The sequence below is a fragment of the Chelonia mydas genome, chromosome 2, assembly GCF_015237465.2.
Source record: "Chelonia mydas isolate rCheMyd1 chromosome 2, rCheMyd1.pri.v2, whole genome shotgun sequence".
Taxonomy (NCBI): Eukaryota; Metazoa; Chordata; order Testudines; family Cheloniidae; genus Chelonia; species Chelonia mydas.
The window spans coordinates 1,113,937-1,137,376 of NC_057850.1; the positions used below are offsets into that span (position 1 = coordinate 1,113,937).

Consider the following 23,440-nt stretch of genomic DNA (forward strand, 5'->3'; position numbering starts at 1 on the left):
GGGCACAGCCACGCACGCACGCGCCGGTCCCTGAGCTGCCCGAGCACATGAAGCGCGCCCGCTGCAATTCCTCCAACAGGGAACAGCTGGGGCGAGCCGGGTCAGAGCCGCGGCTCCGGCCTTGCCCTGGGCACGGAGCAGGGACCGGCAGCGTCTGCATGGCCAAGGGGGCAGCTCCCGAGACAGCCGGCTCTGCTCGCTCCACAGCTCCGGGGGGGCCTGTCCAGGTGGGGTGATAACCTGGCCCCAGCCAGCCAGGCTCCCGGCTCCCCGGGGCGCAGCCCCCACCCCAGCCAACTCCCCCCGGCCCAGCCAGCCAGGCTCCCGGCTCCCCGGGGCGCAGCCCCCACCCCAGCCAGTTCCCCCCGGCCCAGCCAGCCAGGCTCCCGGCTCCCCGGGGCGCAGCCCCCACCCCAGCCAGCGCCGCCCGGCCCAGCCAGCCAGGCTCCCGGCTCCCCGGGGCGCAGCCCCCACCCCAGCCAACTCCCCCCGGCCCAGCCAGCCAGGCTCCCGGCTCCCCGGGGCGCAGCCCCCACCCCAGCCAGCTCCCCCCGGCCCAGCCAGCCAGGCTCCCGGCTCCCCGGGGCGCAGCCCCCACCCCAGCCAGCTCCCCCCGGCCCAGCCAGCCAGGCTCCCGGCTCCCCGGGGCGCAGCCCCCACCCCAGCCAGCTCCCCCCAGCCCAGCCAGCCAGCCAGGCTCCCGGCTCCCCGGGGCGCAGCCCCCACCCCAGCCAGCGCCGCCCGGCCCAGCCAGCCAGGCTCCCGGCTCCCTGGGGCACAGCCCCCATCCCAGCCAGCTCCCCCCGGCCCAGCCAGCCAGGCTCCCGTTTCCCCGGGGCTGTGCGTGTCTGGGGGCAGGGTGGGTGTGGGGGTGGGGACAGAGCTGTGTGTGTCGGGGGGCGGGTGGGCCTAGGGGTGTGCGTGTCTGGGGGGCAGGGTAGGGCTGTGCATGTCTGGGGGCGGGGTGGGCCTGTGGGTGTGCGTGTCCTGGGGGGCAGGGTGGGGCTGTGCATGACTGGGGTGCAGGGTGGGGGTGGGGCTGTGCGTTGGGGGGCAGGGTGGGGATGCGGCTGTGCGTGTCTGGGGGGCAGGGTGCGGGTGGGGCTGTGCGTTGGGGGGCAGGGTGGGGGCGGGGCTGTGCGTGTCTGGGGGGCAGGGTGGGGGCGGGGCTGTGCGTCGGGGGGCAGGGTGGGGCCGGGGCTGTGCGTGTCTGGGGGGCAGGGTGCGGGTGGGGCTGTGCGTTGGGGGGCAGGGTGGGGGCCGGGCTGTGCGTGTCGGGGGGCAGGGTGGGGGCGGGGCTGTGCGTCGGGGGGCAGGGTGGGGCCGGGGCTGTGCGTGTCTGGGGGGCAGGGTGGGGACGCGGCTGTGCGTTGGGGGGCAGGGTGGGGCCGGGCTGTGCGTGTCTGGGGGCAGGGTGGGGCTGTGCGTCGGGGGGCAGGGTGGGGCCGGGCTGTGCGTGTCTGGGGGCAGGGTGGGGACGCGGCTGTGCGTCGGGGGGCAGGGTGGGGGCCGGGGCTGTGCGTGTCTGGCGGCAGGAAGGGCCGGGGCTGTGTGCGTCGGGGGGCAGGGTGGGGGCGGGGCTGTGCGTCGGGGGGCAGGGTGGGGCCGGGGCTGTGTGCGTTGGGGAGCAGGGTGGGGCCGGGCTGTGCGTGTCTGGGGGCAGGGTGGGGCTGTGCGTGTCTGGGGGCAGGGTGGGGCCGGGCTGTGCGTGTCTGGGGGCAGGGTGGGGCTGTGTGCGTTGGGGAGCAGGGTGGGGCCGGGGCTGTGCGTGTCTGGGGGGCAGGGTGGGGGCGGGGCTGTGCGTCGGGGGGCAGGGTGGGGCCGGGGCTGTGTGCGTTGGGGAGCAGGGTGGGGCCAGGGCTGTGCGTGTCTGGGGGCAGGGTGGGGCCGGGGCTGTGCGTGTCTGGCGGCAGGAAGGGCCGGGGCTGTGTGCGTCGGGGGGCAGGGTGGGGGCGGGGCTGTGCGTGTCGGGGGGCAGGGTGGGGCTGTGCGTTGGGGGGCAGGAGGCGCCGTGGGGGCCGAGGGCAGGGGCTGCGCACACACCTGCATGGCCTCCTGGTCGCGCAGCGAGGCCTGGAGCTGCTCCTGCCGCGCCGTCCACACCCGGCTCAGCCCGTTCCAGGACGCGTAGAGCTGCCGCGGGGGGAGCGGCACCGCGATCAGCCTGGCCCTGCCCCATGGGGAGCCCCCCGACCGCCTCCCGGAGCCCCCGACAGCCCCACGGAGCCCCCGCCGATCACCATACGGGGCCCCCCCCCCGACCGCCCCACAGAGTCCCCCGACAGCCCCACAGAGACCCCACCGATCACCATACGGGGACCCCCCCGACAGCCCCACGGAGCCCCCACCGATCACCATACGGGGACCCCCCCGACAGCCCCACGGAGCCCCCACCGATCACCATACGGGGAGCCCCTCGACAGCCCCACGGAGCCCCCGACAGCCCCACGGAGCCCCCGCCGATCACCATACGGGGCCCCCCCCCGACCGCCCCACAGAGTCCCCCGACAGCCCCACAGAGACCCCACCGATCACCATACGGGGACCCCCCCCGACCGCCCCACAGAGTCCCCCGACAGCCCCACAGAGACCCCACTGATCACCATACGGGGACCCCCCCGACCGCCCCACAGAGTCCCCCGACAGCCCCACAGAGACCCCACTGATCACCATACGGGGACCCCCCCGACCGCCCCACGGAGACCCCACCGATCACCATACGGGGACCCCCCCGACCGCCCCATAGAGCCCTGCCCACTCTGTTCCATGGGGATCCAAGCCACAGAGAGGCCCAGGAAGTTTACCCCACAGAGCCCCATCCATTCCCCCCACAGGCTCCTGGGGAGCCCTGCCCATTTGACCCCACAATGGCCCCACACACGCGCTCCAAGGGGCCCTCTTCGGGGACAGGTGGTGCTCCCCACTCCCCACCCTTCGGGGCCCCCGTCACACCCCCTCACATCGTCCAGGCTCTTGGTGACGTCTGGCTTCTCCGGGTGGCCGCAGGACGACATCAGCTCCACGCCCAGGGTGCCAAGCGTGTCCAGGTCGTTCTGCAGCGCGTCGATCTCCTCCCGCAGCGCCTGCAGGGCAGGGGCAGGGGCTGGGTGCCCGGCCTCGGGCACATGCCCGGGGCGCCAGGCACCGCTCTCCGGGCCCACGCCGGGGCCCTGCCCCAGGGACTGAGCCTGGCGCGCTCAGCTCCTGCCTGCTGCCCCCGGGTGCTGAGAGCGCCCTGCCAGCCCCGGGCGCCACGGGGCACCGCACCCCCCACCCTCTCACAGCCCCTGGCCCTGGGCCGCTCGCGGGTACCTGCATGGTGTGGAGCTGCGCCCGCACGGCTTCGGGGTCGGAGCAGGGCTCCTCCAAGTCCAGCACCAGCTGCTGGGTGTCTGAGAGGGTGACGGCCAGCTCGGCGAGCCCCTGCCAGAACCGCTCGGCCAGCGCCAGGAGGCCCCGGAGCCAGCGCGCCCGCTCCTCGCCCTGCTCACGAAGACACCGCCACTGGCTCAGCAGCTGCTCCGTGCGCTCCCGGATCACTGCGGGCAGGAGACAGGCCTGAGGGGCTGGAGAAAGCCCTGTCCAGCCCCCAGCCCCCCCAGGGCACCGACCTCCCGTCCCCAGGGTCCCGCAGCAATGCCGCCCCCCAATGCCACCCCAGCCCCAGGGGCACTGACCTCCCGTCCCCAGGGTCCCGCAGCAATGCCGCCCCCCAGTGCCACCCCAGCCCCAGGGGCGCTGACCTCCCGTCCCCAGGGTCCCGCAGCAATGCCATCCCCCGTGCCACCCCCATCCCCAGGGGCACTGACCTCCCGTCCCCAGGGTCCCGCAGCAATGCCCACCCCAGTGCCACCCCAGCCCCAGGGGCACTGACCTCCCATCCCCAGGGTCCCACAGCAATGCCGCCCCCCAGTGCCACCCCAGCCCCAGGGGCACTGACCTCCCGTCCCCAGGGTCCCGCAGCAATGCCGCCCCCCAGTGCCACCCCAGCCCCAGGGGCGCTGACCTCCCGTCCCCAGGGTCCCGCAGCAATGCCATCCCCCGTGCCACCCCCATCCCCAGGGGCACTGACCTCCCGTCCCCAGGGTCCCGCAGCAATGCCCACCCCAGTGCCACCCCAGCCCCAGGGGCACTGACCTCCCATCCCCAGGGTCCCACAGCAATGCCGCCCCCCAGTGCCACCCCAGCCCCAGGGGCACTGACTGCCCGTCCCCAGGGTCCCGCAGCAATGCCGCCCCCCAGTGCCACCCCAGCCCCAGGGGCACTGACCGCCCGTCCCCAGGGTCCCGCAGCAATGCCGCCCCCCAATGCCACCCCAGCCCCAGGGGCGCTGACCTCCCGTCCCCAGGGTCCCGCAGCAATGCCGCCCCCCAGTGCCACCCCAGCCCCAGGGGCACTGACCGCCCGTCCCCAGGGTCCCACAGCAATGCCGCCCCCCAATGCCACCCCAGCCCCAGGGGCACCAACAATTCCCCCATCCCCAGGGTCTAACAGTGCCACCTGCCACCTCCCAGCCGCTGGAGCACTGACCTGCCATCCCCAAGGACCCTGCAGAACCACAGATCCCCATCCCAGGGGTGCCCCCCAGTAATTCCTCCATCCCCAGGGCCCAGTAGTGTCACCTGCCACCCTCCAGACCCAGCCCCCACCCCACTCCGGGGCCTTGCTCCCTGGCTCCCCAGTTCTGGGCTCATGCAGCTTTCACTGTGCAAAGGGGCTGGTGTTTGGGGTGGGAGCAGCGCTCCGCTCTGCCCAGGGGAGCCTGGCCCCGTCTGTCTCCACCACACAGGCAGCAGGCTCGGCCCCGGGGTCTCTCGGGGTCGGGAGCTGCTGGGGCTGGGCGCCTGTGCCCATGGGGCGGCGCCGGGCAGAGTCTCGCGGGCTGCAGGCACCGGTACCTTTCGCCGCAGCGTCGGCGGGACCCGTCTGCATGCTGGCCAGCAGCTCGGCCCCCTGGCTGCGCACGGTCTCCAGTGCCACCCCCAGCTTCTCCAGCTCGCCCAGTGCCAGGCTGTTCTCGCAGATCTGCTCCCGCAGGTGGGCTGCGTCGCCCCGGACTGCAGGGGGGTTCTGCACACGTCCCTGGAGCCGCTCCAGGCTCTCCAGCAGAACGTCCATGCGCTCCGTGAGCTGTGGGAGACAACACGGGGCCACCGGGGGTTTCTTGGGGGCCCAAGGGAAGGGCCCCCAAAGCTCCGGCTGCCTGTTGGGGATGGGGATGGGGCAGGCTGAGACCTGGGGTGCGGCTGGAGCACAGGCCAGACCGGTTCCCCCGAGCAGGGTCCCACCCGGGCTGGGCAGCACCCAGGGACCCATCGGTCCTTCAGGCACTCCTAGGTCTCCTGCCCCGGCGGGCCAGGGCCCTTCCTGGGCGCCGAGCAATGGCTCTGGCCAGCCCATCGCTCGCCACCCACAGTGTGTGGGGTGGGGACACCGGGCTGGCTGGGCCCCTGGAGACGCTGGGCGAGGTGCCCACTGGCCAGCCCCGGGCACATGGGGGCCACATGCTGGGCCCACCGGGCCCACGGGCCTGGCTGGAGGCGGGAATCCGGGGCATGATGGGCCGGGGGCTCTGCCACGGAGCTGCCCTGTGTACCTGGCTGTAGCGCGGGATGGCGTCTTCCAGCACCGTGGCTGCCTGGCGCACGCGCTCCCGGATGCTGCCGTACCGCTCCTCTGCTGCCTGGCACCGCTGCTGGAACGGGGCTCCCTGCTCCGGGCTCAGCTCCGCCAGCTGGGCGCAGACACGCTGCAGCTTCCCCATCAGGGGCCGGTGCTCAGCAAGGGCCTCCCGGAGACTCTGCGGGGACGGGCGCGAGGCAGGGAGAGGGGTAAACACCCAGCGCGAGGGCAGAGGAGGGTGAATACCTGGGGCGAGGGGGGTAAACACCTGGGGCGCGGGCACGGGGGGAGGGAATACCCAGCGTGAGGGTGGCAGGGAAACCCACAGAGCACGTGTGGGAGCGAGGGGAGCTCTGCTCTCTCCAGCTGCCCCCTGTGCCTCCCCAGACGTTATTTGTTTGGCCCCGCTCTGCCCACCCCGCTCCCCCATGTCCCAGCGATGCTCCGGTCCATCTCTGCCCACCGCCTCCCCTGCCCCAGCCTGGCCTGATTCCCCTGTGGGCTGCCAAGCTCCCCGGTCACTGGCAGCCCAGTGGATGGCACCGCCTGGGCCCTCAGCGCAGGGCAGTGTGGCGTGGAGGACGGCCCGTGCCCCGAGCTCCCGGTGACAGACCCTGCACGCCGCTGGAGCCGCTGGGTGCTTGGCACCTGGCAGGATCAGGGCCCTGCCGCTCATCCATTTAGGGTTGCCAACTTTCTGATCACACAAAACCGAACCCCCTTGCCCCGCCCCCTTCCCTGAGGCTCCGCCCCCTGCTCATTCCATCCCCACTCCCTCTGTCACTCGCCCTCACTCACTCGCTCATTTTCACCGGGCTGGGGCGGGGGTTGGGGCGCGGGAGGGGGTTCAGGGCGCAGGCTCCGGGAGGAAGTCAGGGTGCGGGAGGGGGTGAGGGCTCCGGCTGGGGGTGTGGGGTTTGGGGTGCAGGAGGGGCTCCAGGCTGGGTGGTGGAGCCGAGGGGTTCAGAATATGGGAGGGGGCTCCAGGCTGAGGCCGGGGGTTGGGGTGTGGGTGGAGGTACGGGCTCTGCGCTGGGGGTGAGGGTTCCAGGGTGGGGCCAGAAATGAGGGGTTCAGGGTGTGGGAGGGGACTCAGGGCTGGGGCAGGGGTTGGGGCGCGGGAGGGGGTTCAGGGCACAGGCTCCGGGAGGAAGTCAGGGTGCGGGAGGGGACTCTGGGCTGGGGCAGGGGGTTGGGGCACGGGAGGGGGTTCAGGGCGCAGGCTCCGGGAGGAAGTCAGGGTGCGGGAGGGGACTCTGGACTGGGCCAGGGGTTGGGGCGCGGGAGGGGGTTCAGGGCGCAGGCTCTGGGCAGTGCTCACCTCGGGCAGCTCCCCAGAAGTGGCCACGCGTCCACCCCGAAGCGGAGGTGGGGCCAGGCAGCTCTGCACTTTATGGGCTGCCTCTGCCCACTGGCACCGCCTCTGCAGCTCCCATTGGCTGCGGTTCCCGGCCAATGGTAGCCGTGGAGCTGGCTCTTGGGGCGGGGGCCGTGCACGGAGCCCCCCTGGCCTCACCTCGGAGCTGAGGGACATGTCACCGCTTCTGGGGAGCTGCACGGAGCCGGGCAGGGAGCCTGCCTTGGACCCACAGCCCCCCCCACTGGACTTTTAACGGCCCGGTCAGGACTGGGCTCCCTTTTCGACTGGGCGATCCGGCTGAGAACCGGACACTTGGCAACCCTACTCCCCTTCCACAGGGCCCCTCCCGGTCCCGGGGCTCATGCCCCGCAGCCTCGCTCGCCCTCCAGCCCCGCTCACCTGCAGCAGGTCCTGCTGCTCCTTGAAGGCTTCCCAGCTGATGGCGTCAGGGGAGAGCCGCGCGGCCACCCGCTGCGTCTCCTCCAGCCAGGGCGTGAGCTCGTCGTGGGCCTCGGCGAACTGGGCGAGCAGGGCCTGGGCGCGCTCCAGCTGCACCGCGCACGCTGCGCTCTCCAGGAAGAGCCGCTCAGCCTGCTCCCGGAGGGACTGCGCTGGCGGCTGGGGCAGAGACAGCTCACAGGGGGGCGCACAGGGCCGGGGACATGGGCCTTCTCCCCAAGGGCACTGGCTCTGCCCCAGCCCAGCCGCGGGCTGTGGGCCTTTTCCCCGTCACCCGCTGGCTGCTTCGGGGACCGCAGCGTGTCAGGTACCCGAGGGGACGCCCCGGGCTGCCCATCGCCCAGGCCTGGCGGCGCAGGGCAGCCCGGGGGCGCAGACCCACGGGCCCCTGGCCGGAAGCCGTGCCGGTTCTCACCTGCGGGGGCTGGCGTGAGGGCAGGGGCCAGGCGCGGAGCAGCGGGTCGGAGATCCCCAGCAGGCGCTCCGCCAGGCCACGGTGGTGCAGAATCTCGGCCGAGAGGAGCTGAGAGAGAGAGAGGCCTGAGCACGAACCCCGCTGCTGCCCTCGCCCACGGGGGACACAGGCAGGTGAGGGTCCAGCTGCCTCTGCCCCGCCCCAGCCCCCCGCACAGCCTCTGTAACGACACAGCGGCCCCCGCTATAGGCTGCCAACTCACCCGCTAGGACCACGCTCACTTCCCCACCCCTCCAGGCCCCAGGGGGTTCCCTCGGCGGACAGGCAGGGCAAACCCAGCTCTCTGTGGCCGCTCACGTGCGAGGAAAGCAGGTCCTACCCCGGCTGGCCAGCAGTGCTCAGGAGCTGCTCGGGCTGCGCGCCTCGCGGGCCTGAACATCCCGAACTGCTCGTGAGAGAGACGCCTGCACTCAGTCGGCGTCTCCGTGTCTGCGTGCACACGCTAGCGTGGCTCCGTCCGTGCGACTCGGTGCGTGCCGTGCGTGGCGGTTGGTGCGTGTACGTGGCTCAGTCCGTGTGAATCGGTGCGTGCCGTGTGTGGCGGTCGGTGCGTGTAAGTGGCTCCATCTGTGCAAATCGGTGCGTGCCGTGCGTGGCAGTCGGCGCGTGTAAGCGGCTCAGTCCGTGCGAATCAGTGCGTGCCGTGCGTGGCGGTCGGTGGGTGTATGTGGCTCAGTCCGTGCGAATCGGTGCGTGCCGTGTGTGGCGGTCGGCGCGTGTAAGCGGCTCAGTCCGTGGGAATCGGTGCGTGCCGTGTGTCGCGGTCGGTGCGTGTACGTGGCTCAGTCCGTGCGAATCGGTGCGTGCCGAGTGTCGCGGTCGGTGCGTGTAAGCGGCTCAGTCCGTGGGAATCGGTGCGTGCCGTGTGTGGCGGTCGGCGCGTGTAAGCGGCTCAGTCCGTGGGAATCGGTGCGTGCCGTGTGTCGCGGTCGGTGCGTGTACGTGGCTCAGTCCGTGCGAATCGGTGCGTGCCGTGTGTCGCGGTCGGCGCGTGTAAGCGGCTCAGTCCGTGGGAATCGGTGCGTGCCGTGTGTCGCGGTCGGTGCGTGTAAGCGGCTCAGTCTGTGCGAATCGGTGCGTGCCGTGTGTGGCGGTCGGCGCGTGTAAGCGGCTCAGTCCGTGCGAATCGGTGCGTGCCGTGTGTCGCGGTCGGCGCGTGTAAGCGGCTCAGTCCGTGGGAATCGGTGCGTGCCGTGTGTCGCGGTCGGTGCGTGTAAGCGGCTCAGTCCGTGCGAATCGGTGCGTGCCGTGTGTCGCGGTCGGTGCGTGTAATTGGTCAGTCCGTGCGTGTACATGTGGCCACGTGCCTGGCTCAGTCCGAGTGTCCAGGGGCATCCAGCGGTGTGGGGGGAATCCAGCAGCCTGAAGTCCCGGCGCTGGCCGGGGCAGGTGGAACGCCTGGTGCCTTTGGCTGCCGCCCTGGGCGTCCGTGTGAAGGGGATCACGGGGCTGGGCGCTGGGCCGGCGTCCCTACCTGCTGAGCGGAGCGCTGCGAGCAGATGGCCTGGGCGTCCAGCTGGACCTGCCTGAGCTCCTCCAGCCGCTGGCTGAGCCTGGCCAGGTGGGCGTGTTCAGCCCCCAGGACCTGCTCAAACTGAGACAGAGACGCCCGGGTCACACGCCGGGTGTGTTTGTGGGCGGGGGAGGGGGAATGGAGCATGTGCTAGGTGCTGCGGGGGGAGGGGAGTGTGCGCAAGGTGCTCTGGGGGGGGAGTGGGGCGTGCGCAAGGTGCTGCAGGGCGGGAGTGGTGACGCGCGAGGTGCTTCCTGGCGGGGGGGAGTGGGGCGTGCACAAGGTGCTGCGGGGGGAGGGGAGCGTGCGCCAGGTGCTGCGGGGGGGAGTGGGGCGTGCGCAAGGTGCTGTGGGGGGGAGGGGAGCGTGCGCCAGGTGCTGCGGGGGGGAGTGGGGCGTGCGCAAGGTGCTGCGGGGGGGAGGGGAGCGTGCGCCAGGTGCTGCGGGGGGGAGTGGGGCGTGCGCAAGGTGCTGCGGGGGGAGGGGAGCGTGCGCCAGGTGCTGCGGGGGGGAGTGGGGCGTGCGCAAGGTGCTGCAGGGCGGGAGTGGGGCGTGCGCCAGGTGCTGCGGGGGGGAGTGGGGCGTGCGCCAGGTGCTGCGGGGGGAGAGGAGCTTGTGCCAGGTGCTGCGGGGGGGAGTGGGGCGTGCGCAAGGTGCTGTGGGGGGGGAGTGGGGCGTGCGCCAGGTGCTGCGGGGGGGAGTGGGGCGTGCGCCAGGTGCTGCGGGGGGGGAGTGGAGCGTGTGCAAGGTGCTCTGGGGGGGGAGTGGGGCGTGCGCCAGGTGCTGTGGGGGGGAGTGGGGCGTGTGCAAGGTGCTCTGGGGGGGGAGTGGGGCGTGCGCCAGGTGCTGCGGGGGGGAGTGGGGCGTGCGCAAGGTGCTGTGGGGGGGAGTGGGGCGTGCGCCAGGTGCTGCGGGGGGGAGTGGGGCGTGCGCCAGGTGCTGTGGGGGGGAGTGGGGCGTGTGCAAGGTGCTCTGGGGGGGGAGTGGGGCGTGTGCAAGGTGCTGCGGGGGGGAGTGGGGCGTGCGCAAGGTGCTGCGGGGGGGAGTGGGGCGTGCGCCAGGTGCTGTGGGGGGGAGTGGGGCGTGTGCAAGGTGCTCTGGGGGGGGAGTGGGGCGTGCGCCAGGTGCTGCGGGGGGGAGTGGGGCGTGCGCAAGGTGCTGTGGGGGGGAGGGGAGCTTGTGCCAGGTGCTGCGGGGGGGAGTGGGGCGTGTGCAAGGTGCTCTGGGGGGGGGAGTGGAGCGTGTGCAAGGTGCTGCGGGGGGGAGGGGAGCGTGCGCAAGGTGCTGCGGGGGGGAGGGGAGCGTGCGCCAGGTGCTGCGGGGGGGAGGGGAGCGTGCGCAAGGTGCTGCGGGGGGGGAGGGGAGCGTGCGCAAGGTGCTGCGGGGGGGAGGGGAGCGTGCACCAGGTGCTCTGGGGGGGGAGTGGGGCGTGTGCAAGGTGCTGCAGGGCGGGGGGGAGTGGCGCGTTCCCAAGTACCCACCCTGGGGAGACAGGGGCCTGGGTACGATGTGGAACCTGGCGGGACGATTTGCGTGGCTTGAACGTTGCGACACTGGCCCGCGTGTGCCCACGAGAGGCGTGAGGCGAGATCAGGGACGGGGGTGGAGTCTCAGCCCCAGGAGGGACCCTGAACCCTTCCCTCACCCTTGCCCCCAGTACCTTTTCTCTGTCACTGGCACTGACCCGGTGCGGCCCGTCCCCGGGCTGGCTGTCCCCAGAGGCCAGCTCCTTCTCCATTCGACCCAGCCAGAGAGCCAGGTCCTCCTGGGCAGAGTCTACACGGGACGAGGCCTCCAGGGCCTGCGCCAGCCGCTGCCGGATGTCGCCGCTGCTCTGCCCCATGATCAGATACCTCATCCTCAGGGACTCCATCTTCTCCTGGGCCAGCTGGGCTTCCTCCCCTGCCGAGGGATTTGGAAGTCAGGCAGGAGCACAGACCCTCTGGTCTGACCTCCTCCACCGCTCGGGAGAGCCCCCTCGTCCCTGCCCTGAGCCCACAGCGCCTGGCTGAGCTACAGCAGAGCTTCTGAAAGATCCAGGCTGGGTTCCCATGCGCCAGGTGACGGGGAGTCCACCAGGGCCCTGGGCGGGCTCGTCCCATCACTGCTAACCACGGCCCCTTAGCTCTAGGCTGCATTTCTCTCGCTTCAGCTTGCAGCCCTCCGAGCTCATTCGGCCTTTGTCGGCTAGCTCAGAGAGCGGTGGCCTCCTCCCCGGGCGTGACCTGCATCCCAGGTACAGCTCCCAGGCTTTGCTCCGCGGTCGTAAACAGCTATTGTTCTCGAGCCCATCTCCCCAAGCCATCCAGCTGACCTGTCCCCAGCATTACTGACCACTTCTGTGCACCTGCAGATGTCACCAGCAAAGAGTTTATCTTTTCTTCCAGGGGACTGATAAAGACACTGAACCACCCTGGGCTGAGAACAGGTCCCGGTGGGACCCCACTAGAAACAGCCCCAGTGGATGACGTCTCCCCATGTACAATTATTATTTTTTGCACTCTGTCAATTAACTAATTTGTAATTCAACTAATATGGGACATAAGAACATAAGACCGGCCATACTGGGTCAGAGTAGTGGTCCATCTAGCCCACTTCTGACAGTTGCCAATGCCAGGTGCTTCAGAGGGAATGAACAGAACAGGGTAATTATCAAGTGATCCATCCCGTCGTCCAGTCCCAGCTTCTGGCAGTCAGAGGTTTAGGGACACCCAGAGCAGGGGGTTGTGTCCCTGCCCATCTTGGCTACTAGCCATTCATGGCCCTATCCTCCAAGAACTCATCTAGTTCTTTTTTGAACCCAGTTATACTTTGGGCCTTCACAACATCCCCTGGCAAGGAGTTCCACAGGTAGACTGTGCGTTGTGTGAAGAAATACGTCCTTTGGTTTGTTTTAAACCTGCTGCCTATTCATTTCATTGGGTGACCCCTGGTTCTTGTGTTATGAGAAGGAGTAAATAACACTTCCTTATTTACTTTCTCCACACACGTCATGATTGTATAGACCTCTATCATATCCCCCCTTAGCCGTCTCTTTTCCAAGGGGAAAAGTCCCAGTCTTATTTATCTCTCCTCATACGGAAGCTGTTCCAGACCCCGAATCATTTTTGTTGCCCTTTTCTGAACCTTTTCCAATTCCAATATATCTTTTTTGAGATGGGGCGACCACATCTGCACACAGTATTCAAGATGTGGGCGTAGCATGGGTTTATATAGAAGCAACATGATATTTTCTGTCTTATTCTCGATCCCTTTCCTAATGATTCCCGACATTCTGTTAGTGTTTTTGGCTGCCGCTGCACATTGAGTGGATGTTTTCAGAGAACTCTCCACAATGACTGAAAGATCTCTTTCTTGAGTGGTAACATCTAATTTAGACACCATCAATTTATACGTATAGTTGGGATTATGTTTTCCAATGTGCATTACTTCGTGTTTATCAACATTGAATTTCATCTGCCATTTTGTTGCCAGTTTTGTGAGATCCCTTACTCTTCGCAGTAAGCTTTGGACTTAAGTATTCTGAGTAATTTTATATCGTCTGCAAATTTTGCCACCTCACTGTTTACCCCTTTTTCCAGATCATTTATGAATATGTTGAATAGGCCTGGTCCCAGTACAGACCTCTGGGGGACACCACAATTTACCTCTCTCCATTCTGAAAACTGACCATTTATTCCTACCCTTTGTTTCCTATCTTTTAACCAGTTACCAATCCATGAGAGGGCCTTCCCTCTTATCCCATGACAGCTTACTTTGCTTAAGAGCCTTTGGTGAGGGACCTTGTCAAAGGCTTTCTGAAAACCTAAGTACACTATATCCACTGGATCCCCCTTGTCCACATACTTGTCGACCCTCTCAGAGAATTCGAATGGATTGGTGCCACCTTCATGTTGTACAGTGCTAATGTGTTTGGACAGTGCTAATGTGTCCAGCGTGACTAAGTCACCCGTCTTACAGAAGGTTCAGCACATTACATCAACCAGGCACCACACTGGGGTTAAGGAGACCTGGGTTCTTGTCCTGGCTGTGCCCCTGGCTTTCTGGGTGACCTTGGCCAAGTCCCTTTCCCTCTCTGTGCCTCAGTTTGCTCACCTGTACCTTGAGGGTAATGATAAGAATGACCTTGAGCGGATCACTGCGGACTACATGGCTCTGGAAAGAAGGATAAAGGAGTTTGAGGCACAAGTGTTGTTTTCGTCCATCCTCCCCGTGGAAGGAAAAAGCCTGGGTAGAGACCGTCGAATCGTGGAAGTCAACGAATGGCTACGCAGGTGGTGTCGGAGAGAAGGCTTTGGATTCTTTGACCATGGGATGGTGTTCCAAGGAGGAGTGCTAGGCAGAGACGGGCTCCACCTAACGAAGAGAGGGAAGAGCATCTTCGCAAGCAGGCTGGCTAACCTAGTGAGGAGGGCTTTAAACTAGGTTCACCGGGGGAAGGAGACCAAAGCCCAGAGGTCAGTGCGGAAGTGGGATACCGGGAGGAAGCACGAGCAGGAGCGCGCAAGAGGGCAGGGCTCCTGCCTCATACTTAGAAAAAGGGACGATCAGCGAGTTAGCTCAAATGCCTATATACAAATGCATGAAGCCTGGGAAACAAGCAGGGAGAACTGGAAGTCCTGGCACAGTCAAGGAATTATGATGTGATTGGAATAACAGAGACTTGGTGGGATAACTCACATGACTGGAGCACTGTCAAGGATGGATACAAACTGTTCAGGAAGGACAGGCAGGGCAGAAAAGGTGGGGGAGTAGCACTGTATGTAAGGGAGCAGTATGACTGCTCAGAGCTCCGCTATGAAACTGCAGAAAAACCTGAGTGTCTCTGGATTAAGTTTAGAAGCGTGAGCAACAAGGGTGATGTGGTGGTGGGAGTCTGCTATAGACCACCGGACCAGGGGGATGAGGTGGATGAGGCTTTCTTCCGGCAACTCACGGAAGTTACTAGATCACAGGCCCTGGTTCTCATGGGAGACTTCAATCACCCTGATATCTGCTGGGAGAGCAATACAGCGGTGCACAGACAATCCAGGAAGTTTTTGGAAAGTGTAGGGGACAATTTCCTGGTGCAAGTGCTGGAGGAACCAACTAGGGGCAGAGCTCTTCTTGACCTGCTGCTCACAAACCGGGAAGAATTAGTAGGGGAAGCTAAAGCGGATGGGAACCTGGGAGGCAGTGACCATGAGATGGTCAAGTTCAGGATCCTGACACAGGGAAGAAAGGAGAGCAGCAGAATACGGACCCTGGACTTCAGAAAAGCAGACTTTGACTCCCTCAGGGAACTGATGGGTAGGATCCCCTGGGAGAATAACATGAGGGGGAAAGGAGTCCAGGAGAGCTGGCTGTATTTTAAAGAATCCTTATTGAGGTTACAGGGACAAACCATCCCGATGTGTGGAAAGAATAGTAACTATGGCAGGTGACCAGCTTGGCTTCACAGTGAAATCCTTGCTCATCTTAAACTCAAAAAAGCAGCTTACAAGAAGTGGAAGATTGGACAAATAACCAGGGAAGAGTATAAAAATATTGCTCGGGCATGCAGGAGTGAAATCAGGAAGGCCAAATCACACCTGGAGTTGCAGCAAGCAAGAGATGTTAAGAGTAACAAGAAGGGTTTCTTCAGGTATGTTAGCAACAAGAAGAAAGTCAAGGAAAGTGTGGGCCCCTTACTGAATGAGGGAGGCAACCTAGTGACAGAGGATGTGGAAAAAGCTAATGTACTCAATGCTTTTTTTGCCTCTGTCTTCACGAACAAGGTCAGCTCCCAGACTGCTGCACTGGGCAGCACAGCATGGGGAGGAGGTGACCAGCCCTCTGTGGAGAAAGAAGTGGTTCGGGACTATTTAGAAAAGCTGAACGTGCACAAGTCCATGGGGCCGGATGCGCTGCATCCGAGAGTGCTAAAGGAGTTGGCGGATGTGATTGCAGAGCCATTGGCCATTATCTTTGAAAACTCATGGCTATCGGGGGAGGTCCCGGACGACTGGAAAAAGGCTAATGTAGTGCCCATCTTTAAAAAAGGGAAGGAGGAGGATCCTGGGAACTACAGGCCAGTCAGCCTCACCTCAGTCCCTGGAAAAATCATCAAGCAGGTCCTCAAGGAATCAATTCTGAAGCACTTAGAGGAGAGGAAAGTGATCAGGAACAGTCAGCATGGATTCACCAAGGGCAAGTCATGCCTGACTAATCTAATTGCCTTAGATGACAAGATAACTGGCTCTGTGGATGAGGGGAAAGCAGTGGGCGTGTTGTTCCTTGACTTTAGCAAAGCTTTTGACACGGTCTCCCACAGTATTCTTGCCAGCAAGTTAAAGGAGTATGGGCTGGATGAATGGACGATAAAGTGGAGAGAAAGCTGGCTAGATTGTCGGGTTCAACGGGTAGTGATCAATGGCTCCATGTCTAGTTGGCAGCCGGTGTCAAGTGGAGTGCCCCAAGGGTCGGTCCTGGGGCCGGTTTTGTTCAATATCTTCATAAATGATCTGGAGGATGGTGTGGATTGCACTCTCAGCAAATTTGCAGATGATACTAAACTAGGAGGAGTGGTAGATACGCTGGAGGGCAGGGATAGGATACAGAGGGACCTAGACAAATTGGAGGATTGGGCCAAAAGAAATCTGATGAGGTTCAACAAGGACAAGTGCAGAGTCCTGCACTTAGGACGGAAGAATCCAATGCACCACTACAGACTAGGGACCGAATGGCTCGGCAGCAGTTCTGCAGAAAAGGACCTAGGGGTTACAGTGGACGAGAAGCTGGATAGGAGTCAACAGTGTGCCCTTGTTGCCAAGAAGGCCAATGGCATTTTGGGCTGTATAAGTAGGAGCATTGCCAGCAGATCGAGGGACGTGATTGTTCCCCTCTATTCGACATTGGTGAGGCCTCATCTGGAGTACTGTGTCCAGTTTTGAGCCCCACACTACAAGAAGGATATGGAAACATTGGAAAGAGTCCAGCGGAGGGCAACAAAAATGATTAGGGGACTGGAACACATGACTTATGAGGAGAGGCTGAGGGAACTGGGGATGTTTAGTCTGCAGAAGAGAAGAATGAGGGGGGATTTGATAGCTGCTTTCAACTACCTGAAGGGGGTTCCAAAGAGGATGGATCTAGACTATTCTCAGTGGTGGCAGAGGACAGAACAAGGAGTAATGGTCTCAAGTTGCAGCGGAGGAGGTCTAGGTTGGATATAAGGAAACACTATTTCACTAGGAGGGTGGTGAAGCACTGGAATGTGTTACCTAGGGAGGTGGTGGAATCTCCTTCCTTTGAGGTGTTTAAGGTCAGGCTTGACAAAGCCCTGGCTGGGATGATTTAGTTGGGGTTTGGTCCTGCTTTGAGCAGGGGGTTGGACTAGATGACCTCCTGAGGTCCCTTCCAGCCCTGATATTCTATGATTCTATGATAACGACCTGCTCTGTGAAACACTCAGAGCCCTGATGAAGGGGCTAGAGCAGAGGCAGGTATCTTAGAGTCTTGCCCACATGCTCAGGGTTTAGCTGATCGCCATATTTGGGGTCGGGAAGGAATTTTCCTCCAGGGCAGATTGGAAGAAGCCCTGGGGGCTTTTTGCCTATGATCATAGTGTCCCTTCTGACCTTAGTATCTATGAATCTATTATTACTGACAATCACAGTCGAAATCACGGAGAACTGGTATTTCTTATGCATCCATCTTCTGAGTTTCTCTGGATCCTGTCAGCCTTGCCATGACCTGCCCAGCTCAAGATCAGGCTAATCAGGTCACTTCTGCTTTCAAAATACAAAAAGAAAAGGAGTACTTGTGGCACCTTAGAGACTAACAAATTTATCTGAGCATAAGCTTTCGTGAGCTACAGCTCACTTCATCGGATGCATACCGTGGAAAGTACAGAAGATCTTTTTATACACACAAAGCATGAAAAAATGGGTGTTTACCACTACAAAAGGTTTTCTCTCCCCCCACCCCACTCTCCTGCTGGTAATAGCTTATCTAAAGTGCCCACTCTCCTTTCAATGTGTATGATAATCAAGGTGGGCCATTTCCAGCACAAATCCAGGTTTTCTCACCCTCCGCCCCGCCCCCCGCAAACTCACTCTCCTGCTGGTAATAGCCCAGCCAAAGTGACCACTCTCTTTACAATGTGTATGATAATCAAGGTGGGCCATTTCCAGCACATATCCAGGTTTTCTCACCCCCCCCCACACACAAACCCACTCTCCTGCTGTTAATAGCTTATCTAAAGTGACCACTCTCCTTACAGTGTGTATGATAATCAAGGTGGGCCATTTCCAGCACAAATCCAGGGTTTAACACGAAGTCTGAGGGGGAGCGGGGTAGGAAAAAACAAGGGGAAATAGGTTACCTTGCATAATGACTTAGCCACTTCCAGTCTCTATTCAAGCCTAAGTTAATTGTATGCAATTTGCAAATGAATTCCAATTCAACAGTTTCTCACTGGAGTCTGGATTTGAAGTTTTTTTGTTTTAATATTGCAACCTTTAAGTCTGAGATCGAGTGACCAGAGAGATTGAAGTGTTCTCCGACTGGTTTTTGAATGTTATAATTCTTGACATCTGATTTGTGTCCATTGATTCTTTTACGTAGAGACTGTCCGGTTTGGCCAATGTACATGGCAGAGGGGCATTGCTGGCACATGATGGCATATATCACATTGGTGGATGTGCAGGTGAACGAGCCTCTGATAGTGTGGCTGATGTTATTAGGTATTTTTATATATATATATATATATATATAAGTATTTTTTCATGCTTTGTGTGTATATAAAAAGATCTTCTACACTTTCCACAGTATGCATCCGATGAAGTGAGCTGTAGCTCACGAAAGCTTATGCTCAAATAAATTGGTTAGTCTCTGAGGTGCCACAAGTACTCCTGTTCTTTTTGCGAATACAGACTAACACAGCTGTTACTCTGAAACCTTTCAAAATACAGGCACTGCCTCAGCTTTCTCCAGAGCGCTGGGAAGTCCCCAGTTCTTCAAGATTTACTAGAAATCAGCATTAGTGGGTCAGTGAGCACCTCTGCCAAGCTGATGATACCCCTGGGGCAGTTATACAGGGCGAGTAGTTGCTATTTACCCATCCGTCCTAGTTACAGCTGGGAGACACTATTCCCTGGTCACTGTAAGATGTGAATACCTCCCCCTGCGTCTTTCTGAACGGAACAGAAATAGTTATTGAATACGTCTGCCTCTTCTGCAGCATGCCTGCAGCATTGCCCTCCTTGCCTGGGATCAGACCTAGACCATTGCTGGGATTTCATTCCTTCCTGCTACACACATGGCCCAAGACTTTTCACTGATACCGTTAGCTTCTCTTGTCAATTATCTGCCTTTCCTAACTGCTGATTTGTCCTCGCGGCTGTCAGCTTCGCAGCTTTTCCTTGCATTTGATACTAAATCACCTCAATGAACACAGAAATAATTGTTACTGCTTCTTTAAATACTTCCTGAGATTCAGTTTTGCTCAGAATTGTTTTACGCTTTGGAAGCTTGTCCATTTCCAAGGGCCCATTCTGTGTATTACTGGTCCAGGTCGGGATCCCCTGCACCTAGACAAGGCTCAGTCTTTCCTGTGATCAGTTATTCTTTGTCACGGTGAGGTCTCCTGTGTCTGTCTAGACACAAAGGCCCCGAGTGGCTGCCAGGTCTCTAGCCTGGAAAGTTAGCACCTAGAATTGTTAGATATTTAAGTGAGCCCCAGAGGGGCTGATTCCAGCGAATGCTCAGGGAGGAACAGGCTGAGAACAGCATGTGGGGAGGAGAGGTTCAGGGTGAGCAGTGGGACAGGAATGGGGCAAGGGGAGCACCGGAGCTGAGTCAATCCAGACGAGATTGTGGAGCACACAGGGAAGGAAGGGATCAGGGTGGCCTGTGGTGGGGGAGTGAACTGGGGTGAGCAGTTTGGGAAAAGCAAATTTCAGCACACTCCCAAGCAGGAACGGATTGTAGAGAGCGCGCCGGGGAGGAGGGGGTGAGAGGGTGAGCCCCCGGGTAGGAGCCCCCAGCAGTTTGGTTGGAGGATCCAACCACGTCCCACTGGGAAATGGGGGGTGGTAGGATCCAAGCGCCCCCTGGTGGGGAATGGGAGGTTGGTTGGGGGATCCGAGCACCCCTGCTGGTACATGGGGGGGCAACAGGATCTGAGCGCCCCCTGGTGGGGAATGTGGGGAGAGAGGATCCGAGCAACCACTGCTGGAGAATGGGGGGTTGGCTGTGTGATCCAAGCGCCCCGCACTGGAGAATGGGGGGGCAGTAGGATCTGAGCGCCCCCTGGTGGGGAATGTGAGGATGGGGGATCCAAGCACCCCTGCTGGTACATGGGGACAGTAGGATCTGAGCGCCCCCTGGTGGGGAATGTGGGAAAGGGGGATCTGAATGCCCCCTGCTGGTACATGGGGGGCAGTAGGATCCAAGCGCCCCCTGGTGGGGAATGTGTGGAGGGGGGATCCAAGCACCCCTGCTGGTACATGGGGGGCAGTAGGATCTGAGTTGCCCTGCTGGAGAATGGGGGGGCAATAGGATTTGAGCCCCCCCGGTGGGGAATGTGGGAAAGGGGGATCCGAGTGCACCCCAGTGGGGAATGGGGGGCAGTAGGATCCGAGCGCCCCCCAGTGGGGAATGGGGGGCAGTAGGATCCGAGTGCCCCCCCCGATGGGGAATGTGGGAAAGGGGGATCCAAGCGCCCCCTAGTGGGGAATGGGGGTCAGTAGTATCCAAGCACCCCCTGCTGGAGAATGGGGGGGAAATAGGATCTGAGCACCCCCCGGTGGGGAATGTGGGAAAGGGGGATCTGAGTGCCCCCTGCTGGTACATGGGGGCAGTCGGATCCGAGCGCTCCCTGATGGGGAATGTGTGGAGGGGGGGATCCAAGCACCCCTGCTGGTACATAGGGGGCAGTAGGATCTGAGTGGCCCTGCTGGAGAATGGGGGGGGCAATAGGATCTGAGCGCCCCCTGGTGGGGAATGTGAGAAAGGGGGATTTGAGCACCCCTCTGGTGGGCAATGGGGGGCAGTAGGATCTGAACGCCCCCCCGGTGGGGAATGTGGGAAAGGGGGATCTGAGCACTCCCCGGTGGGGAATGGGGGGCAGTAGGATCCGAGCGCCCCCTGGTGGAGAAAGTGGGAAAGGGGGATTCGAGCGCCCCCGGTGGGGAAAGTGGGAAAGGGGGAGACAAGCGCCACCGGTGGGGAATTGGGGGGCAGTAGGATCCAAGCGCCCCCCGGTGGGGAATGGGGGGCAGTAGGATCCGAGAGCCCCCCGGTGGGGAATGTGGCAAAGGGGGATCCGAGCACCCCCAGTGAGGAATGGGGGGCAGTAGGATCCGAGCGCCCCCCAGTGGGGAATGGGGGGCAGTAGGATCCGAGAACCCCCCGGTGGGGAATGGAGGGCAGTAGGATCTGAGCGCCCCCCGGTGGGGAATGGAGGGCAGTAGGATCTGAGCGCCCCCCGGTGGGGAATGGGGGGCAGTAGGATCCGAGAGCCCCCCGGTGGGGAATGGAGGGCAGTAGGATCTGAGCGCCCCCTGGTGGGGAATGGGGGGCAGTAGGATCCGAGCGCCCCCCGGTGGGGAATGGAGGGCAGTAGGATCTGAGCGCCCCCCGGTGGGGAATGGGGGGCAGGGATTCACCGCTCGGCAGTCTGGGCCTGGGGGCTGCAGTTCCCAATTCTCAGCAGCCAGCTGCTCTGCCACTTGCCTGTCACCAGCTCCAGCACCTGCTGCCCCCGCTCCAGGGCTTGCTCCAGGTCGCCCAGCCTGGAGCGAATCTCCTCGCAGAGCCCCTGAGGGAAAGCGACAGGTGAGACTCACCAGGCCTGCTCAGCCCAGCCCCACAGCCTGGCCCCTGCACCGCCCCCCACGTGCCCACTGCCCCTACCCTAGGTGCCCACCCCCCAGGTCCTCCCCCTCGTGCGCAGGGATGGCTGGGGGGCTCTGGCGTTGGGGGCTGCTCCATGCTCTAGGGGCCCCTGCCCTGGTACCCGTCCCTCCCCTCGGCCATGCGGCAGGGCCGGCTACAGGTCCCAGCCAGGCCAGCCCGGCCCACCCACCCTCCTGCCCTCACCTGGCTTTGCTGGTGGGCAGCCTGCAGGTGGCTCACACAGCCGTTGGCGTGCCAGAGCTGGGCCAGGCACCTCTCCGTCGCGCTCAGCCACTCCTGGAAGGAATCCACAGACTCCTGGAAGCGCTGAGCAGCTGGCAGGATCTGCTCCAGGCAGCTGTGTCTGTGGGGAAAGGAGGCTAGGGAGAGCCAGGCGGGGGGCAGCGCCACGTGTCCCCCAGCAATGGCGGAAGGGCTGAAGGTCCCCAGGGTGCCCAAAGAGCTACTGCCCCACTGGTGTTTCGCCCAGGGGAGCCCCTGGTGCCAGGAGGCTCCAGGTTAGAGCATCTTTGCTTTGCTCAATGGGCTCCTCTCCCCCATTTCCCAGTGACCCTTCTGCCCCTCTCCTCAAGCACCCCCTGCTTCCCCTACCCCCTCTCCTCCGCCAGCCTCCAGGGGCCACCTGCCCCTTCCACGCTGCGCCCCTCCCGCCTTGTGCTGCCTGACCCCCCCAAGCTCCCGAGGGCCTGTGCCCCTGCCCCATAGAGAGGCATGAGCAATGCTCCTCTGGTTCCCAGACATATCCTGGCCCAGGCAGTGCAGCCCCAGAGGGCGACATGACACCCTGCACGTCTCTGCAGCAGAGCTGGCCCACACTGGGAGCCGCAGGTCGGGGGCCCAGCCCGGCTCAGAGCTCTCCCCCAAGCAGCCCTGACTTGGTGGACACAGGACCCCAGGAAGTGCCTGGCAGAGCAGCCCAGCAGCTAGCCAGGCCAGGCTCTGAGAGAGGAGACCCCATTGGGATGGTCCCTCCTAGCCAGACAGCAAGGGGCTGGCACTTGCCAGGGGCAGGCAAGACTAGCACCCTGTTTGTAGCCCTCACTGTTACAGCCATTGGGCTCTTTCTCCAGGTAAGCACCTGGTCCTCTGCTAAAACCTGCTCCTGGCCTCATTGCTACCTAGTGGCAGGGAGTTCCCCAGGACACACGATACTGCAGGAGACTCCAAGGAAGGAGACATGAGCAGCTCCATAAATAAAGTGCCCCAGGCTCCGTGTTCTACTGAGGCCTGGGACAGTGAGTAATGGCCAACACCTACCCATCTGCCCCATGGGGGCTGGGGCAGGCAAGGGACAGAAAGCTCCTCTGATTGGTCCCTTCATCCTATAGCAGGGGAGCTCGAGTCACGGCAGGGGCCCTGGAGCCAAGCCCCGCCCCAGTTCCAGTTCCAGTTCCAGCCCTGCTCGTGCATGCTCATGGGCAACTCACGGCCTCACTCTGTGCCTCAGTTTCCCTCTGTACCATGGTGACCGGGAACTGCTCAGGAATGGCTATCAGGCGTTAGGGGGCCCTTGGGGAGAGCGTGCAGGATGCAGCTGGGATCCACCCCGCAGCAGGGAGGTCAGAGGCTGTGGACCCCCTGCAGCTCCCTCACCACTTGCCTCACGGCTGCAGCGGCTCTGGTCTGCCTAGGACGGCCTGAGCCTCACCCAGGCGCGCTTTGTGTCCCGATGCAAATAGCAGCATGCCCAGCCAGAAAGCACGAAGGCCCTTTCACCCCCGAGCCCACACGCCCTGCACCCCAGACTGCACCGCACCACGGGGTGCCCTGGCCCGGGGAGGGGGGTATAAGGCCCTCAGAGCGCCGGGAAGGGTCTGGCCGGGCCAGCGCACCCAGCGCCATGCAGTGGGGCAGACGCAGGTTACACTGAACAAGGGGAACTGTAGGAAACCTCGTGGGCTGCTGTGTCCGTGTGGCTGAGCCACTGCCAGGCAAGCTATTCCACGGTGTCCCCTCCGGCCTGTGCCACTGACCCTGAGGCAGGCGCATCCCCTGTGTCCATCCCCCCGCCCGGGCTGGCAGGCTGGGTGAAGCTGACAGGCCCGCAGGAAGGTTGACAGTTTGGGCTTCTCCCTTCCCTGCCCCACTCCACCACCTGTTCGTGTGCCCCCACCCCAAATGTCCATGAGCC

The 23,440-nt window shown here is 63.1% G+C and overlaps 1 protein-coding gene across 1 annotated transcript in view; it reads right to left on the minus strand.

Moving 5' to 3' along the window:
- LOC102930879 (dystonin) overlaps positions 1–23,440 on the minus strand; it is a 103,131-nt gene that overhangs the window by 55,604 nt on the left and 24,087 nt on the right. The window contains exons 6-16 of the mRNA XM_043538898.1: positions 21,493–21,652; positions 21,127–21,211; positions 11,090–11,331; positions 9,391–9,510; positions 7,857–7,964; positions 7,382–7,600; positions 5,597–5,800; positions 4,899–5,130; positions 3,313–3,539; positions 2,961–3,083; positions 2,044–2,133 (exon numbers count right to left, since the gene is read on the minus strand). Of these exons, the coding sequence (XP_043394833.1) occupies positions 2,044–2,133; positions 2,961–3,083; positions 3,313–3,539; positions 4,899–5,130; positions 5,597–5,800; positions 7,382–7,600; positions 7,857–7,964; positions 9,391–9,510; positions 11,090–11,331; positions 21,127–21,211; positions 21,493–21,652 (1,810 nt within the window). The remainder of the gene's footprint in view (positions 1–2,043; positions 2,134–2,960; positions 3,084–3,312; positions 3,540–4,898; positions 5,131–5,596; positions 5,801–7,381; positions 7,601–7,856; positions 7,965–9,390; positions 9,511–11,089; positions 11,332–21,126; positions 21,212–21,492; positions 21,653–23,440) is intronic.